Here is a 15,969-nt window from a genome sequence, read left to right as displayed (position 1 = left end):
ATTATTATAGTCAAGAAATCCATATGGAGCAGAAATAGAAACTGAAGAATAGCAAATCCTTTCATCTAGTCCAAATCAAAACAAACACATACACACCGTTTGTGACTTTGTGTATAGAAACAGAAGACGAGCAGTGGCAGCCACATAAATCCTTTGCGTATTAATTCATGGAGCAATCCTTCGACCCACCAACGTGATTTTTGTGTTTCTCCGGCGGTGTGGCGGCGGTGCTTCACAATTTTCTACAAACCGGAAACCCAACTTTAATTAACTCTCAATTGTCTACGTCACTTGAATCATATAGTTAGCAGAAATTGAAACCCAAAAGTACTCCTAGATCTGTAGCACACGATCTTCATAAATTGTATAGTTAGCAGATAGATTTCAGCTTTATATATCTAAAAACCCCTTTTGTAAATCGATTTGTATAGTTAGAGGTGGAAGTAGGTAGGTGATGAAGGAATGGAAGAGTTGTAGGCTTGTAGCTGTGAATTTTAGAAGATACGTCTTCTAATTTTAGAAGCTATAGTTTAGAGCTGCTAAATTGAATATTTTAAGATCTTATTTTGTCTTATGTGTTCAAAAAAACAAACCGTCTTCAATGAAAACGTCTGCCCGCCCGCAGACATAAGACATTATAAGGTCTTCAATGAAAAAAACAAACAACACCTAAATAAAAACGGATTTCAATATCTTCTTTCCAATCCACATATATTACTGCTCAGTTTGCAGCCTTGCAGTTCTATATATGATGATTAAAAAAAGACGCACTAACTTAATTTGTCACTTTCTTCTCCACATAAGGTTAACGTACGAAGCTACCTCGATCTTTACAATTCACCATCAACTGATAATAGCACTCAGATTTCATTATATTGATTGATCTTAAATTAATATGGTGTTCTAATGCTGAGTTTTTTTGGCATCTTCATGATCCGGTAATTTATCTTCAAACCCATATGGGAACCAAGCCGTGGCGTAAATCGAATTATGACCCTTCCATGTGAGCACAATCATGTCTTCTTCAGTCTTCATTCCCCAACCACTTGCATGTTCATCAAGCAAAACCTTTACTTCACTAATTGTATCTTCACCAAATGCAGCACTAAAAAAGCCTAAATTTCTCATCCTTTGTGAGAATTTGGCTCCTGATTCTAGTCTTTCTATCCTTTGTCTCCCTTCAAATCCTATAATATTTTCTATCTTGTGACCAATATCAGCTTCATACTCCATTCTTTGACAACTATCTTTTTGCAAGAAAGTTTCTAATGAATCAAAGGGTATCCACAAGAAGTTAAAGCATGTGGTGATCCTAGATGCTAAACTTGATGAGTCCAAATCAGAATCTTCATCATCGATTGTTAGTATACGAGGGTTCAAGCTTTTGATTAGTTCTAGGAATGAGTCTTTATCCGGCATGTAACGTAACCAATTTTGGCAATTAATTACCAATGCCTCATCTTCATGGACTAGGTTTTGTTGTGTTAATAGAAATTCATAGTTGAAGTTGATTGAAGACTCTTCTAAGGAAGGTGGAACATCTATTACATTAAATTCAAACGGAACGCTTCTAAAGTTTGCAAAATTTGATAAACGTAGACCTACTTCTTCTGTTAATACATTTAGAAATGGAGGCACAAACGGGCTCCAAGAAGGAACTGAAATGCGTAAGCTAGGAGGCCCTTCAGGCCTCTTAGTTAGCGCGTCTATTAAAGTTGGCCATTGCATACAATGAGTAATACTTTTTTTTTTTTTTGAACGGCAAGAATACAATGAGTAATACTAAAGTCCAAAATATGAACTTTAAGGCACCCTTGAATAGCCTTAAAAATAATACTATTTGATGCACAAAATCCAAACCTATGCCAAGGAATGAGATCAACATACCCAGCTAACTCGGTCACACTCATTATTCTCCTCCGAAAATCACTCCTTCCTCCATTAAAATTCATTGGTGTTGGGCAAACCCTAGAAGCCCTAGAGATAAGTGCCCTTAAAAACCAAGACGCAAGCCTTTGGTTAGGGTCGCCAGAGGACGAAGCTACGTTATTGAGCACCCACGTGACTTGTTGAGCCGAATTGACATCACTGTTTTCGAGTGCGTTTGCGCAGTGCAAGAGAAGCTTTTCGATACAAGCTCCATCATGGTTTCCTAAACAACCTTCAAGTGCACCAGACAGAGGGTTTTGGTGCAAATTGAGGAGGGTGGTTGAATTTGATATGGGAATCACTACTAGAAAACTGGCAATTACCGACGGCAAAATCTGTCCCAAAACGTATTTACCGACGAATTTTTGACGGATTTGGGCGGACCCTAAAATCGCTCTCGGTAATATTTTCCGACGGATTTAGCGACAGCCATAAGTCTTTGCAATGGATTACCGACGACCTTTTTTTGCGACAGATTACCGACGGCCTATTTTTGCGATGGATTTCCGACGGGCTATTTTAGCGAGGGACTCATTTTGGAACAGACTTGCGACGGTAACTTTAAGATAGATTATAGATTGCCGACGGATTTGAAAGTTCTTTTATTCCGTCCCTATTTCATTACTAAAATACTTTTTTAAAAACATAAAAATAAACAATAAAATAATTAAATAGATTTACATTAAAATAGTGATTAAATACCAAACATTAAGATTAAGATCAAAATACATATTCATTAATTATATCAATTCGCTAACGATACACGATTACAATGAATTCAACATCTTAACAAAACATACAATTCAAATTTAAATTTTATCTTAAGTCTATTCACTTGCATAAAAATCACTAGCTTTTATTTCTTCTTTTTGCATCCATACCCTCATGCTTCATTCTTTCAGATCTGAAATAGAATAGAACATTATATCAATTACTCGTAAATATTATGAACCCAAATTGAATACATACAACAAAATATAAAAAGAAAAGTGGAATTGTAGTTTCTATTTCAACAAGTGAAAGTGGAATTGTAGTTTCTATTTCAACAAGTATTACCTTAAAATCCTTAGGATATGAAAATAAAAAACGAAATAAATTTTTTTAACTAGATATGGAAAGTAAAAAAATAAAAAAATATACAAGAATACCATAGATCTATAGAAAACTCGTCTTATGCTAGTAACAGCAGTAATGATCGGTCATTGGTGACTTCTTTCGGTGTGGATCGACCGAATATAACTTAATATCTTCAGGTGAAGTTGGGTTTTCAATATTTCTCAGATCTACAAAAAAAACAAACAAAAAATAAGATATAACCAAAAATACACTTAAACCTCAATACGAAGGCTCGGTTTGAAGGTGGTCTCAGTCATAATTTTAGATGGTTTTGGTAATGATTTTAATGGTTAAATAAGAAGAACAATGGGGAGGTAATATATATATTTTTGGGTATTTTGGTGGTGGGTTTAATTGGATTAATTAGGATAAAAAAGGAGTGTTAAAACTGGTGGTGGTGGGGAATGCATAATATGTTTTCAGTAATAATAATATATGGACCAAAAGATTGTTTCGGAATAAGGAGGGTTAGTGGGAAACGAAAATTTTGAAAGTAGTTCAAGTTTTTCGCTTCTCTCTTTCAATTTTTTTTAAAAACGATCCACTTATACGGATAAGTGACACATTCTTTCTTTCTTTATCTAAAATAGTAAAAAATAATACTCCACGATAATGCAGGTACATGTGTTTGTTTTTAATCACCTAAACTTAAACAAGTATCCGAAACTTTTTTGTTGAAAATATATAACGGCACTGATATATATATATATATATATATATATATATATATATATATATATATATATATATATATATATATATATATATATATATATATATATATAACGCCTAAATCTCAATTATAAAATACATCCATCTTAAATCCATCTTTAAATACATCCATCTTAAATCCATCCTTGATGTATATTTGTTATATTTGATAGTGAAAGTGTATTCTAAGACATTTTGGTAGTTATATGTGTTCATTCGTGCTCGTAAACTCGATAAAATCTCAATTATAAAAAAAATCCGTCCCAAATCGGTCTCTAATTACCGACGGATTAGGGACGACCATATATTTATATATTTTTTTAAAATTACGATTTTGACAAAAACGCATTAACACTCATTCCTAAATGCATCTATATTAGTTAACAAACATTTTAAAAATACTAAGTACCGTGTAAATGCAAACACGTGTATGACTTATATATGAAAACATTGTATCAAAGGAACACACCGATAAACGTATAATATATTGATGTATATATGTTATACTATTTGATAGAACGAGTATATTCAAAGACATTTTGGTACCTATATGTGTTCATTCGTGCTCGTAAACTCGATAAAATCTCAATTATAAAAAACGTCTCAAATCCGTCCCTAATTACCGACAGATTAGGGACGACCATATATTTATAAAAAAAATTAAATTACGGTTTAGACGAAAACGCATAGACACTCATTCCTGAAAGTATGTATATTAGTTAACAAACATTTTAAAAATACTATGTAACGTATAAATGCAAACACACGTACGAGTATGCATATATTCACTAACAACGATTATGGAACTTATATATAAAAACACTAGATCAAAGGTATACATCCGACAAACGTATCATATATTGATTTTTATATGTTATATTTGATAGTAAAAGTGTATTCTAAGACACTTTGATACTCATACGTGTTCATTCGTGCTCGTAAACTCGATAAAATCTCAATTATAAAAAACATCCGTCCCAAATCCGTCCCTAATTACCGACGGATTAGGGACGACCATATATTTATATATTTTTTAAAATTACAATTTAGACGAAAACTCATAGACACTTATTCCTAAATGTATCTATATTAGTTAACAAACATTTTAAAAATACTAAGTACCGATAAATGCAAACATACATACGTGTATGCATATATTCACTAACAACGATTATGAAACTTATATATAAAAACACTAGATCAACGGCATACATCGACAAACGTATAATATATTGATGTATATTTGTATATTTGATAGTGAAAGTGTATTCTAAGACATTTTGGTATTTATATGTGTTCATTCGTGCTCGTAAACTCGATAAAATCTCAATTATAAAAAAATCCGTCCCAAATCCGTCTCTAATTACCGACGGATTAGGGACGACCATATATTTATATATTTTTTAAAATTACGATTTAGATGAAAACGCATAGACACTCATTCCTAAATGCATCTATAATAGTTAACAAACATTTTAAATATACTAAGTATCGTATAAATGCAAACACGTGTATGAGTATTCATATATTCACTAAGAACGATTATAGAACTTATATATAAAATCACTATATCAAAGGAACACACCGACAAACGTATAATATATTGATGTATATATGTTATATTTGATAGTACAAGTATATTCAAAGACATTTTGGTACCAATATGTGTTCATTCGTGCTCGTAAACTCGAAAAATCTCAATTATAAAAAAATTTGTCCCAAATCCGTCCCTAATTACTGACGGATTAGGGACGACCATATAGTTATATATATATATTCTTTAATTACGAGTTAGACGAAAATGCATGACCGTCACAAATCCGTCGCAAAACATTATATTTAGGGACGGATTTATGGACGTAGCTAATCCGTCGGTAATCTGTAGCAAAAGTTATATTTAGGGACAGATTACCGACGGAAATGTTGCTGTAGTTAATCCGTCACTAAACCGTCGTAAATGTGTGTTAAATTTATTTTTTATGAGTTCGCTGAAAAGTCGTTGGGAATCCGTCGGTATTTAGGGACGGAGTTATAGGCCATCGTAAATCCGTAGCTAATTTCAGATTTTCTAGTAGTGAATCGAGTTCGGGTTTGATCGAAGTTCAGCTTTCATAATGATTTTGGATAATGGATTGACATAATTTATACATGTAGAATCGAGATGAAGATGATGTTACTCATGGAAGTTATGATATTTTAGAGAGAATTTGATAAAATTGAGTTAGAGAAAGTGATTTGTACTCATTTATATGGTAACATATAGAGAAAGTGCTAAGGTGCTCACGGTGGATGGGGGTTCGGTGAACATTAGGGTGTGTGAGGACGCTGCTGTTATGATTGGGGCTGAATTTGATGGCGCTTCGGTTGGTATGGTTGCGAGTGGATCGGTACCGAGTCTTGCTGTTGAACCTAAGTTGATAAATGAGGTGCAAGGTTCACCGGTTTTAATTGGTGCAGGCTCTAATAAGGTGCATTTGGGTTTTGTGGATTTGTTTGAATCGGTTACGAGTTGTCGCCTTGAGTCTCAAGATGCTCATGTTGGGTTGGCGAATGAAGGTCCCTCCGTTCCTGATCTAAATGTGACCGTTAACTTAGATGTAAGACCCAAATATTTATTGTACATAATGTATTTATGGTGTACGATGCGTATACGAAGTGTACGAAGCAGGTACGTGTTGCTTGCTCGAACGTCGAAGAAAACTGGACGTTGTTTGAGGTACAAAGTGTGTACGTATCTTTTCAACCCCAAATAAAGTTTGAGTTGATGTTTCAAAGCCTTACCATTGGAAAGAATATCTTATTACGTTTCCAACGATATTTGATTCATCGAAAACGGAGCTACGGTCAAAAAGTTATGGCCAAAACAAGTTTCTGAAATCTGACCTGCAGGGTGGAGCGGCGCCCCACCATTTGGCGTGGCGCGCCGATTGGGTCTGATGCGTTTTTTTCAGCATTTTAAGTGTCTAAATGAAGGGTATTATGGTACTTTCGCATATGGACGGATTGGGGCCATAAAAACTGATCAAATCTGATCCAAGTCTCCTTATTTCATTTTATTTTCCATTTAATTCTCCATTTCTCTCCAAAATCTAAAAACACTCAAGATTCAAGTGAAGATTTGAGGCTCGAGGCTTGTGATTCGATCTTAGGAGCAAGGAGAAAGGTTGCTCTCCTCGTTCTTGGCTACACGGGAGTACAAACGGTAAGTGTTAACTCTAAAATCCGTTTTTGGTTGATTTCTCATATGATTTAGGGTTTAATTGGTGCTAGTAATCTTGTTAATTAGTTTAAAGAACCCTACTAGTCATGAACATGAAGGTTTAAACTAGTGATGGTGGAATTGGTTGTTTATCTTGAGATTAGGGTTTGTTAATGTGATTAGTTGATTAAAGAACCTAATTAGAGTGTTTAATTCATCTAATGAATTATGATTGAAAGGATTTGATGAAAGAACTCTTGAATTGGAAAGTTTGACTAGTTTAGGTCATAAAATGGGTTTTTGAGTAAACGACCCTATAAATGGCGTTTAATGGCTAAAAGAGTTAAGATTAGCTATTTCGGGAACGCGGGAAGTGATTTCATGAGTTTTGGACTTGTGAGTATCGTTTTATGCATATTAGGGTGTAAAACACACTTTAGGACCAAATGGGCGGGTCATGTGTTTAAATGAGTGATCGAATGACCAAACCATGTTCAAATGATGTTGTTGAGGCATAATCACAAGTCATTTGTGATTAGGAAGGTTTTCGAGCGAAAAATGGTCTTTGGTCAAAGTTGGTCAATAGGATGTTCTAGAAGAACATAAGTGTTGTTTGAGTCGGATAAGCATTTCGTGTAGCTTATTTGCATTGAAACTTTGCGTAGGTGATTTGCGTGAAGTCGGTGGAAGAAGTAAGATCGCGGATACGTTCTTCAAGTGTTCAAGGTGAGTGGAATATTTATACGCTTATGTATATAATTTGGTTGCTTGTGTGCGGGGTGGTAAGTGATATCCGTTAGGATTCACTTTTCTTGGACCACATTTGAGTTGGGAAAAATATAGTGAGTGATATCCGCGTGGATAGCTCTTCGTTGGCTATATTCGTTTTGGATATGTAGCGAGTGGTTAATGTTTGACCTATCACTCTTCGTCGGCTACATGTGTGCGTTTGGATATGTGACGAGTGGTTAATGTTTGACCTATCACTCTTCGTCGGTCACATGTGTATATTTAGTTTGTGGCGAGTGATTAACGTTTGACCTATCGCTCTTCGTCGGCCACATGTGTGTTTGGGTAAGTGGTGAGTGTTAACCGTTTAGGGGTTCGCTCTTCATTGGCCACTTATCTGTAACATCCCGCATTTTTCCGTTAAATTACTTTAACGCCCGTCTTTTTCTTTTTAAATAATACCCTTCGTATCTAGATTCGTATCCTTTGTTATGTAACATTTTAAATATTCTCGTTGTTGGAAGATAACGTCTCCCGTACTCTCGTGTAATTTAAATTATTCGATCGGTTAAATCCCGCACCCGCTTCTAAACTCGAGGGACTAAAATTGACACGGGGCAAACTAGTTGACTAGGTCAACTAGTCCACCCCAATCACCACCATTCAATCCCTCCATCTCTCTCTCTTTTTTTTTTTTTCTCTCAAGAACACAAACATAATTCATCATCTAAATTCGGATCGGGAAGCAAACTTCAAAACAAATTACATATTCGTGACCCTCTCATCATCCTCTTCGATTTGGTACCAATTTCATCCATTTTGGGTAACATTTCTAAAACACTAAATTTCTCTAAATTCGTTTTATATACTTGAAGTTGTGTTAGTTAGTGTCTATGGCTCGTGTGTAACATGAATATATGTTTTGTTTGCTCGATTTGTGGTTTGGAGTAACTAGTTTGAGTTTTTGAAATGGGTTTGCTTAATCCTTGATTTTGGATGAGTTAATGTTGTTAGATTGTTAAAGTGCATGTTTTAATTGTGTTACTAGTATCATTAGCTACATTTTGATGAGTAGGTTGATTAAGAAAACTTCAAAAACCCGATTAATGATTTCTTTTGATGTTTGACTAGGGTTTGATAGTTCTTGACATGAACTTTTGGATGCTTAAATGCCATGGAATGTTAATTGTTAGTGTTTAGTAGTAATGTATGCTTCATTACCTTCGAAACGGCATATCATATGTGTGAATTGGATTCCCGAAACTTAAAATGCAATTGATGAACTTGAAACTTTGAAAATGGACTTTTAAATGATCACTTGACGAGAAATCGGTTATGGAAAATGTTGTTTTTGTTTGATGAAACATGTTTAGTTGTGTTCCTTGTCAAAAGAGCTTTCCAACGGTATAAGATACGCTTTCTAATTGTTTACGGTTTGAGTTTTGCGTTTGTTTGAAATTTTACCAAGCCTTGAACAAGTGAAACAGGCCTGGGACCAGGCCACGGCCATTGTCGCGGCGCGACAGGCCTGGCCGCGGCGCGACATAAGCCGCGTCCAGATTCTGTTTCCCTTGACCTTTTTACTAAAAATGTTTGACATGTTCTAGACCTCCAATTTACATGCAACTTGTTTTAACATGCTTATATATGAATAACTAGCATAGAAAAATAGTTCGGGACCCGACCCGAACGTGTTGACTTTTTCGTTGACTTTGACCAAGTTTGACTTTTAGTCAAACTTAACCAAACTTTTATACAATCGTTCTAACATGCTTTTATACTTGATTCTTGCATGAAACTTGACAACGTGATTCACATGCTATACTTAATCGAGTCGTAACGAGCCATAGGACTAATTGAACACATTTCACCCGACCTTGTGTCGTAACAGGTTAATTGATATAACTTACTTGTTTAGGTCAAGGCTAAGCAACTTTCATGCACACGTTTACTTTGTGAAGTACATTTATACTCGTGCAATCAAAGGTGAGATCATAGTCCCGCTTTTACTCTTTTTGAACTTATATTGGGATGAGAAAACATAAACGATTCTTTTGAACTAAGTGAACACAAGAACGGGAAAACAAACATTCTACATACGAGTTTAGAACAAAATCCTCAATTCGATTATCATTAATTACACTTGCCGGGTGTAAGCGAGAACTTATGTTATATGGCCATATGGGTTGACAACCCTCATCCTTGACGGTTCGCTACCGTCTACGGATGAAATATAATTTCGAGAATCAGTGTTTGTTCTAGCACTAAGTGATGGGGTATACAATGGAAGGAATGTTAAGCTTTGATAATTGGGTGCTCGTGAAACAAACTTTTGGAATGTATTACTATTATTTCATTGATGCAAATCTTGTGGTTCACTTGTACTTACTTACTTAAACCTATGATTTCACCAACGTTTTCGTTGACAGATTTCTATGTTTTTCTCGGGTCTTGCACGATATGTGAAACATGCTTCCGCTTACTATTTGATACTTGCATCCGATGTCGAGTATACATGCATTTCATGGAGCGTCTTTTGACTTTACTTTAAACCGTGTCGCCTAGATTTCAACCGTATCTATAACGTTGTAACTTAACTTTTGGTTGAACAATTCTTGTAAACTTTGAAACAATCTTTATTTTGAAATGAAGGCGACATATTTTGGTCAAACGTTATCTTAAAGACTTATAATCAGGTAATGGGACCCACGTAGCCGACGCCGTCACTTGACGATTTGTCGGGGTCGCTACAGGTGGTATCAGAGCCTTGGTTGTAGGGATTTAGAGTTCATTTGTGTTCACCCCGAGTCATAGGGTACATAGGTGAATCTAGACTACAACCGGCATATAGACTGAAGTAGGAATTATTTGACTAATTGTGCATTTATACTCGAACTCTTCTATCATATCTAACTCGTATTCGATCTTGATCTTACGTTGATAAATTTTGTTGATGCGCCACCTTGACTTTATGAAGTAATGTTAAATGCACATGAGAATCAGGGTAATATAATTTCCGGGATTATATTACGGTGATTCACATGGACGTTCCGACATTATGACGTAAAGAATTTAAGGCGAGTCAAGGAAAAATTCCTCTCTATCCTATTTCCATGCCACGGTTAGTATTGTTGAAAATACTAACCAACGATATTCTTGTCTCATGAAGGAACAATGGCTCACCAAGGTCAACACAATACTCCTCTCGAAACGCTAGAACAAGCTCTTCAACGAATGATAACCACCGCCGTGGGTACGGCCGTGGCCGATCACTTTTCTAACAACAACAATCATGGAGCAGGTAATTCAATCGAAGGTTGCTCCTACAAGAACTTCATGAAGTACAATCCTCCCACTTTCGATGGAACCGGGGGACCGGTTACTCTCACCCGATGGTTTGAACAAATGGAGACCGTTTTTAACACAAGCGGTTGTCGAGACCAAGATAAGGTCAAGTTTTCCACCCTCACTTTCACCGGTATTGCTCTCTCATGGTGGAACACGTATGTACAATTAGTGGGAAGCGATGAAGCCCACACACTCTCTTGGACCGAATTAAGAGAAAGAATGATCACCGAATACTTCCCGCGCGACGAGACTCGAAGGCTCGAACAGGGTCTAAGGAATTTAAAAACGGCCGGAAATGACCTCAAGGCTTATAATCAACGGTTTACCGAACTAGTCTCGATGTGTCCAATTCTCATGACTCCCGAATCCCTAAGAGTCGAACTTTACATGGATGGCCTCCCTAAGAGCATTCAACACAAGGTAATGACATCTCAACCCACTAACCTACAAGAGGCTTTAACAATGGCCGCCAAGCCTTAGAAACGGTGAATGAAATGGAAGCACCGGCACCAATGGTCGAGAACCACCCGAGTAACAACAAAAGAACATGGGAAGCCTCTCAATCAAGCAACCACAACAATAACAACAACCCCACCAAGAAGCCTTTTACCTCCAACGACAAGAAAGGCTATGCCGGAAAACTGCCTTTTTGTGACGAATGCCACAAGCATCACTTTGAAGGATGTGGCAGGTTTCGCCACCGGCGCCAAGGACCCGTCGCTCGAAAGATGCCCAACGCACACAGAACGGGTGCTTGCTTCGAATGTGGCCAACTGGGTCATTTTAGGAATGTGTGCCCAAATAAGAAAATCAACCCCAACGCACGCCGTTGAACCTTCGACATCGACACCAAGGATGCCCGGAACGACGATGGACTAGTAACGGGTACGTTTCTTCACAACAAACCGTATATTTCATACTTGTTCGATTCGATTAACGCTAGACGTTTTATAACCAAGGATTTGACTCATGCTCTTTATATTCCACCTCTTTCCCCCAGATACTACTTAGACGATTTAAGTGACCGACGGAAAAATATTGTGTGCCTATAAATTTTATTGGAGGAAATACGTTAAGACTTTTGACTTGACACCTATAGAACTAGGGAGCTCGGAACCTATTCGTTAAAAAAAAAAAAAAAAAAAAAAAAAAAAAAAAAAAGTTTCCCCATCATCTTGTATAGATTATTGTGAACTGAGTAATTTTCGGTTGGAAACCGATACCCTCTCCCTCGCATCCATGACCTCATGATTATTTGCACGAATCCCGTATGTTCCAAATCAACCTCCGTTCCGGTTATCATCAATTGGGGGTTAAGTGAGACGATGTCTCCTAAGCCACTTTCCGAACTCGCAACGTTAGTTGTAAATCTCTCTTAGTACCGCTTGATTTATTTAGGGCTCGCCCGTATCCATAAACCTCTTGAACCGCGTATGCAAATTCATATAGACTAATCTGTTATCGTATTTATAGATGACATCTTAACTTATTTAAGTAAAGAAGGAAAACGAACAACATCACCATCTTACGCTCGAACTTTTGAGAAAAGAGCAACTTTATACCAAATTCTCCGAGTGAGAATTTCTGTTGAACGAAGTCCAATTTTCTAGACCATGAAGTTAATGGTCAAGGCATTACAATCAATCTCGAAATCAAGCCACATGTAATCAGGAAACTCTCCCAACTCAGACTTGTATTCGTAAAAATCTTAGATCTCACCGGTTGTTACCGAAGATTCATTTCTGACTTTTCTCGTATTACACGACTTTAATCTCTCCGCGATCGAACCTTGAGCGTGATTCTTCACACCAACATTTCTAGCTAAATTCGTACAACACCAGATGGGACTCAAATATGGAAATATTTCTACTTGGACGCCGAAAGGCATACTCCCTCGACTCGAAATCAACGGGACGGAAATTCGTTATTTTGCACGAAGAATTCGAATACTAAATTGTGGATCCGATCAATATTCTTGTCATCACGTACCACACTACATGCCTCTGTTATTTCACCGTTACCGTCTGATATTACTGGAAATTAAGATAACACACAATCCAACGATACTTCACTCTTCTTTGACTTAACGCCCTTGTGTTTCTGATAATCGGTCAACTATTATTCAACCCCGAACTATACAACTACGTGTACTACCTCGTTTCTCTTTCAGACTTCAACTTTTGACAACTAGAGGCACGTTATAGCAACCTCGAGATGTAAACTCATCCTATTCTAAGTCCTCATTTCACTACTATCTTTACCGTTCGCATTTTCGTTTAAAGAAACTCCTTGTAACATTTCTCCATGGATAGAGAAACTCCTCATATTACATAAGTATTCGCCACGAGGGTGAATAGTCCTAACGAACATTTTTCGAACCCTAACTAACTTGTTCAAACGTATCTTAAGAGATTCTATTCCAACACGGTGTATCTTTGTCAATTATTCTGTATCGAAATACTCGTTTCACTTCTAGTTTTACAAGAAACCTTGGGAACCTGCTTAAACATGAGTACCGCGTACCACCCACAAACTGACGAACCGAGCAAACGAACGATTTACGTCTTGGAAAGACATCTCACAAACTCGTATTGTCACCTTTAGTAGATCACTCTTACAACAGTAGTTACCACTCGTGTGTTCACGCGCACTTTTCGAAACCTTATATGACCGCTAATGTCATACCCCTGTTCATTTAACCAAAGCATCAACCACCGAAATCTGAACTCCATCAAGAAACAACAATTGAGATCGTTCAAGTCCGAGAAGGGCTCGAGACAACCCATTGTTGCCAGAAGAGTTATACCAAACTTAGAGGAGAACCTCACAAATCCCAGTGTGTAACCGCGTAATATTGAGAACCCGCACCTTGGAAGGGTGTAATCCGTTTCGGGAATCAGGGAAAGTTAAACCCGCGACATGTTAACCCTTTTGAAACCTTGGGGCGTATTGGAACCGCTCCCTACCGTTTAGAACTTCCGACTCAATTAAGTTTCCGTTTACCCTACATTTCGTGTAACAAACTTAGAAACGTGTCCTGCGGAACAGGAACGTGCAATCCTGCTGGATACATCAACTATCGATGACAAACTTCTCTTCATAGGAAAACCAGTTGAAACCGGGGATCGTAAAAACCGAACCTTAATGCAACGTAAAACCCTGACTATCCAAATTCATGAGAACCCTCAAGAACGTACTTTCACTTATTCATAGCATTGACAACGTAAAGTCTCGAGTAAGAGATATCGACTACTACTTCCAACTAAATTTCGGGACGAAATTTCTTTTGAGGTGTGGATAATGTAACATCCCGCATTTTTCCGTTAAATTACTTTAACGCCCGTCTTTTTCTTTTTAAATAATACCCTTCGTATCTAGATTCGTATCCTTTGTTATGTAACATTTTAAATATTCTCGTTGTTGGAAGATAACGTCTCCCGTACTCTCGTGTAATTTAAATTATTCGATCGGTTAAATCCCGCACCCGCTTCTAAACTCGAGGGACTAAAATTGACACGGGGTAAACTAGTTGACTAGGTCAACTAGTCCACCCCAATCACCACCATTCAATCCCTCCATCTCTCTCTCTTTTTTTTTCTCTCTCAAGAACACAAACATAATTCATCATCTAAATTCGGATCGGGAAGCAAACTTCAAAACAAATTACATATTCGTGACCCTCTCATCATCCTCTTCGATTTGGTACCAATTTCATCCATTTTGGGTAACATTTCTAAAACACTAAATTTCTCTAAATTCGTTTTATATACTTGAAGTTGTGTTAGTTAGTGTCTATGGCTCGTGTGTAACATGAATATATGTTTTGTTTGCTCGATTTGTGGTTTGGAGTAACTAGTTTGAGTTTTTGAAATGGGTTTGCTTAATCCTTGATTTTGGATGAGTTAATGTTGTTAGATTGTTAAAGTGCATGTTTTAATTGTGTTACTAGTATCATTAGCTACATTTTGATGAGTAGGTTGATTAAGAAAACTTCAAAAACCCGATTAATGATTTCTTTTGATGTTTGACTAGGGTTTGATAGTTCTTGACATGAACTTTTGGATGCTTAAATGCCATGGAATGTTAATTGTTAGTGTTTAGTAGTAATGTATGCTTCATTACCTTCGAAACGGCATATCATATGTGTGAATTGGATTCCCGAAACTTAAAATGCAATTGATGAACTTGAAACTTTGAAAATGGACTTTTAAATGATCACTTGACGAGAAATCGGTTATGGAAAATGTTGTTTTTGTTTGATGAAACATGTTTAGTTGTGTTCCTTGTCAAAAGAGCTTTCCAACGGTATAAGATACGCTTTCTAATTGTTTACGGTTTGAGTTTTGCGTTTGTTTGAAATTTTACCAAGCCTTGAACAAGTGAAACAGGCCTGGGACCAGGCCACGGCCATTGTCGCGGCGCGACAGGCCTGGCCGCGGCGCGACATAAGCCGCGTCCAGATTCTGTTTCCCTTGACCTTTTTACTAAAAATGTTTGACATGTTCTAGACCTCCAATTTACATGCAACTTGTTTTAACATGCTTATATATGAATAACTAGCATAGAAAAATAGTTCGGGACCCGACCCGAATGTGTTGACTTTTTCGTTGACTTTGACCAAGTTTGACTTTTAGTCAAACTTAACCAAACTTTTATACAATCGTTCTAACATGCTTTTATACTTGATTCTTGCATGAAACTTGACAACGTGATTCACATGCTATACTTAATCGAGTCGTAACGAGCCATAGGACTAATTGAACACATTTCACCCGACCTTGTGTCGTAACAGGTTAATTGATATAACTTACTTGTTTAGGTCAAGGCTAAGCAACTTTCATGCACACGTTTACTTTGTGAAGTACATTTATACTCGTGCAATCAAAGGTGAGATCATAGTCCCGCTTTTACTCTTTTTGAACTTATATTGGGATGAG

The 15,969-nt window shown here is 36.8% G+C and overlaps 1 protein-coding gene across 1 annotated transcript; it reads right to left on the bottom strand.

Moving 5' to 3' along the window:
- Positions 1-786: 786 nt before the first annotated feature.
- LOC139889829 (scarecrow-like protein 32) lies at positions 787-5,896 on the bottom strand (the record flags this gene model as incomplete). The annotated part of the gene is made up of 3 exons (XM_071872752.1): positions 787-1,743; positions 1,785-2,221; positions 5,830-5,896. Coding segments are annotated over 3 exons (1,344 nt in total), but the record flags the coding sequence as incomplete, so codon positions are not given.
- Positions 5,897-15,969: the final 10,073 nt, after the last annotated feature.

The sequence above is a fragment of the Rutidosis leptorrhynchoides genome, chromosome 2, assembly GCF_046630445.1.
Source record: "Rutidosis leptorrhynchoides isolate AG116_Rl617_1_P2 chromosome 2, CSIRO_AGI_Rlap_v1, whole genome shotgun sequence".
Lineage (NCBI taxonomy): Eukaryota > Viridiplantae > Streptophyta > Magnoliopsida > Asterales > Asteraceae > Rutidosis > Rutidosis leptorrhynchoides.
The sequence above is the reverse complement of the archived record's forward strand: the minus strand, read 5'-3'. Positions and strand labels throughout refer to the sequence as shown.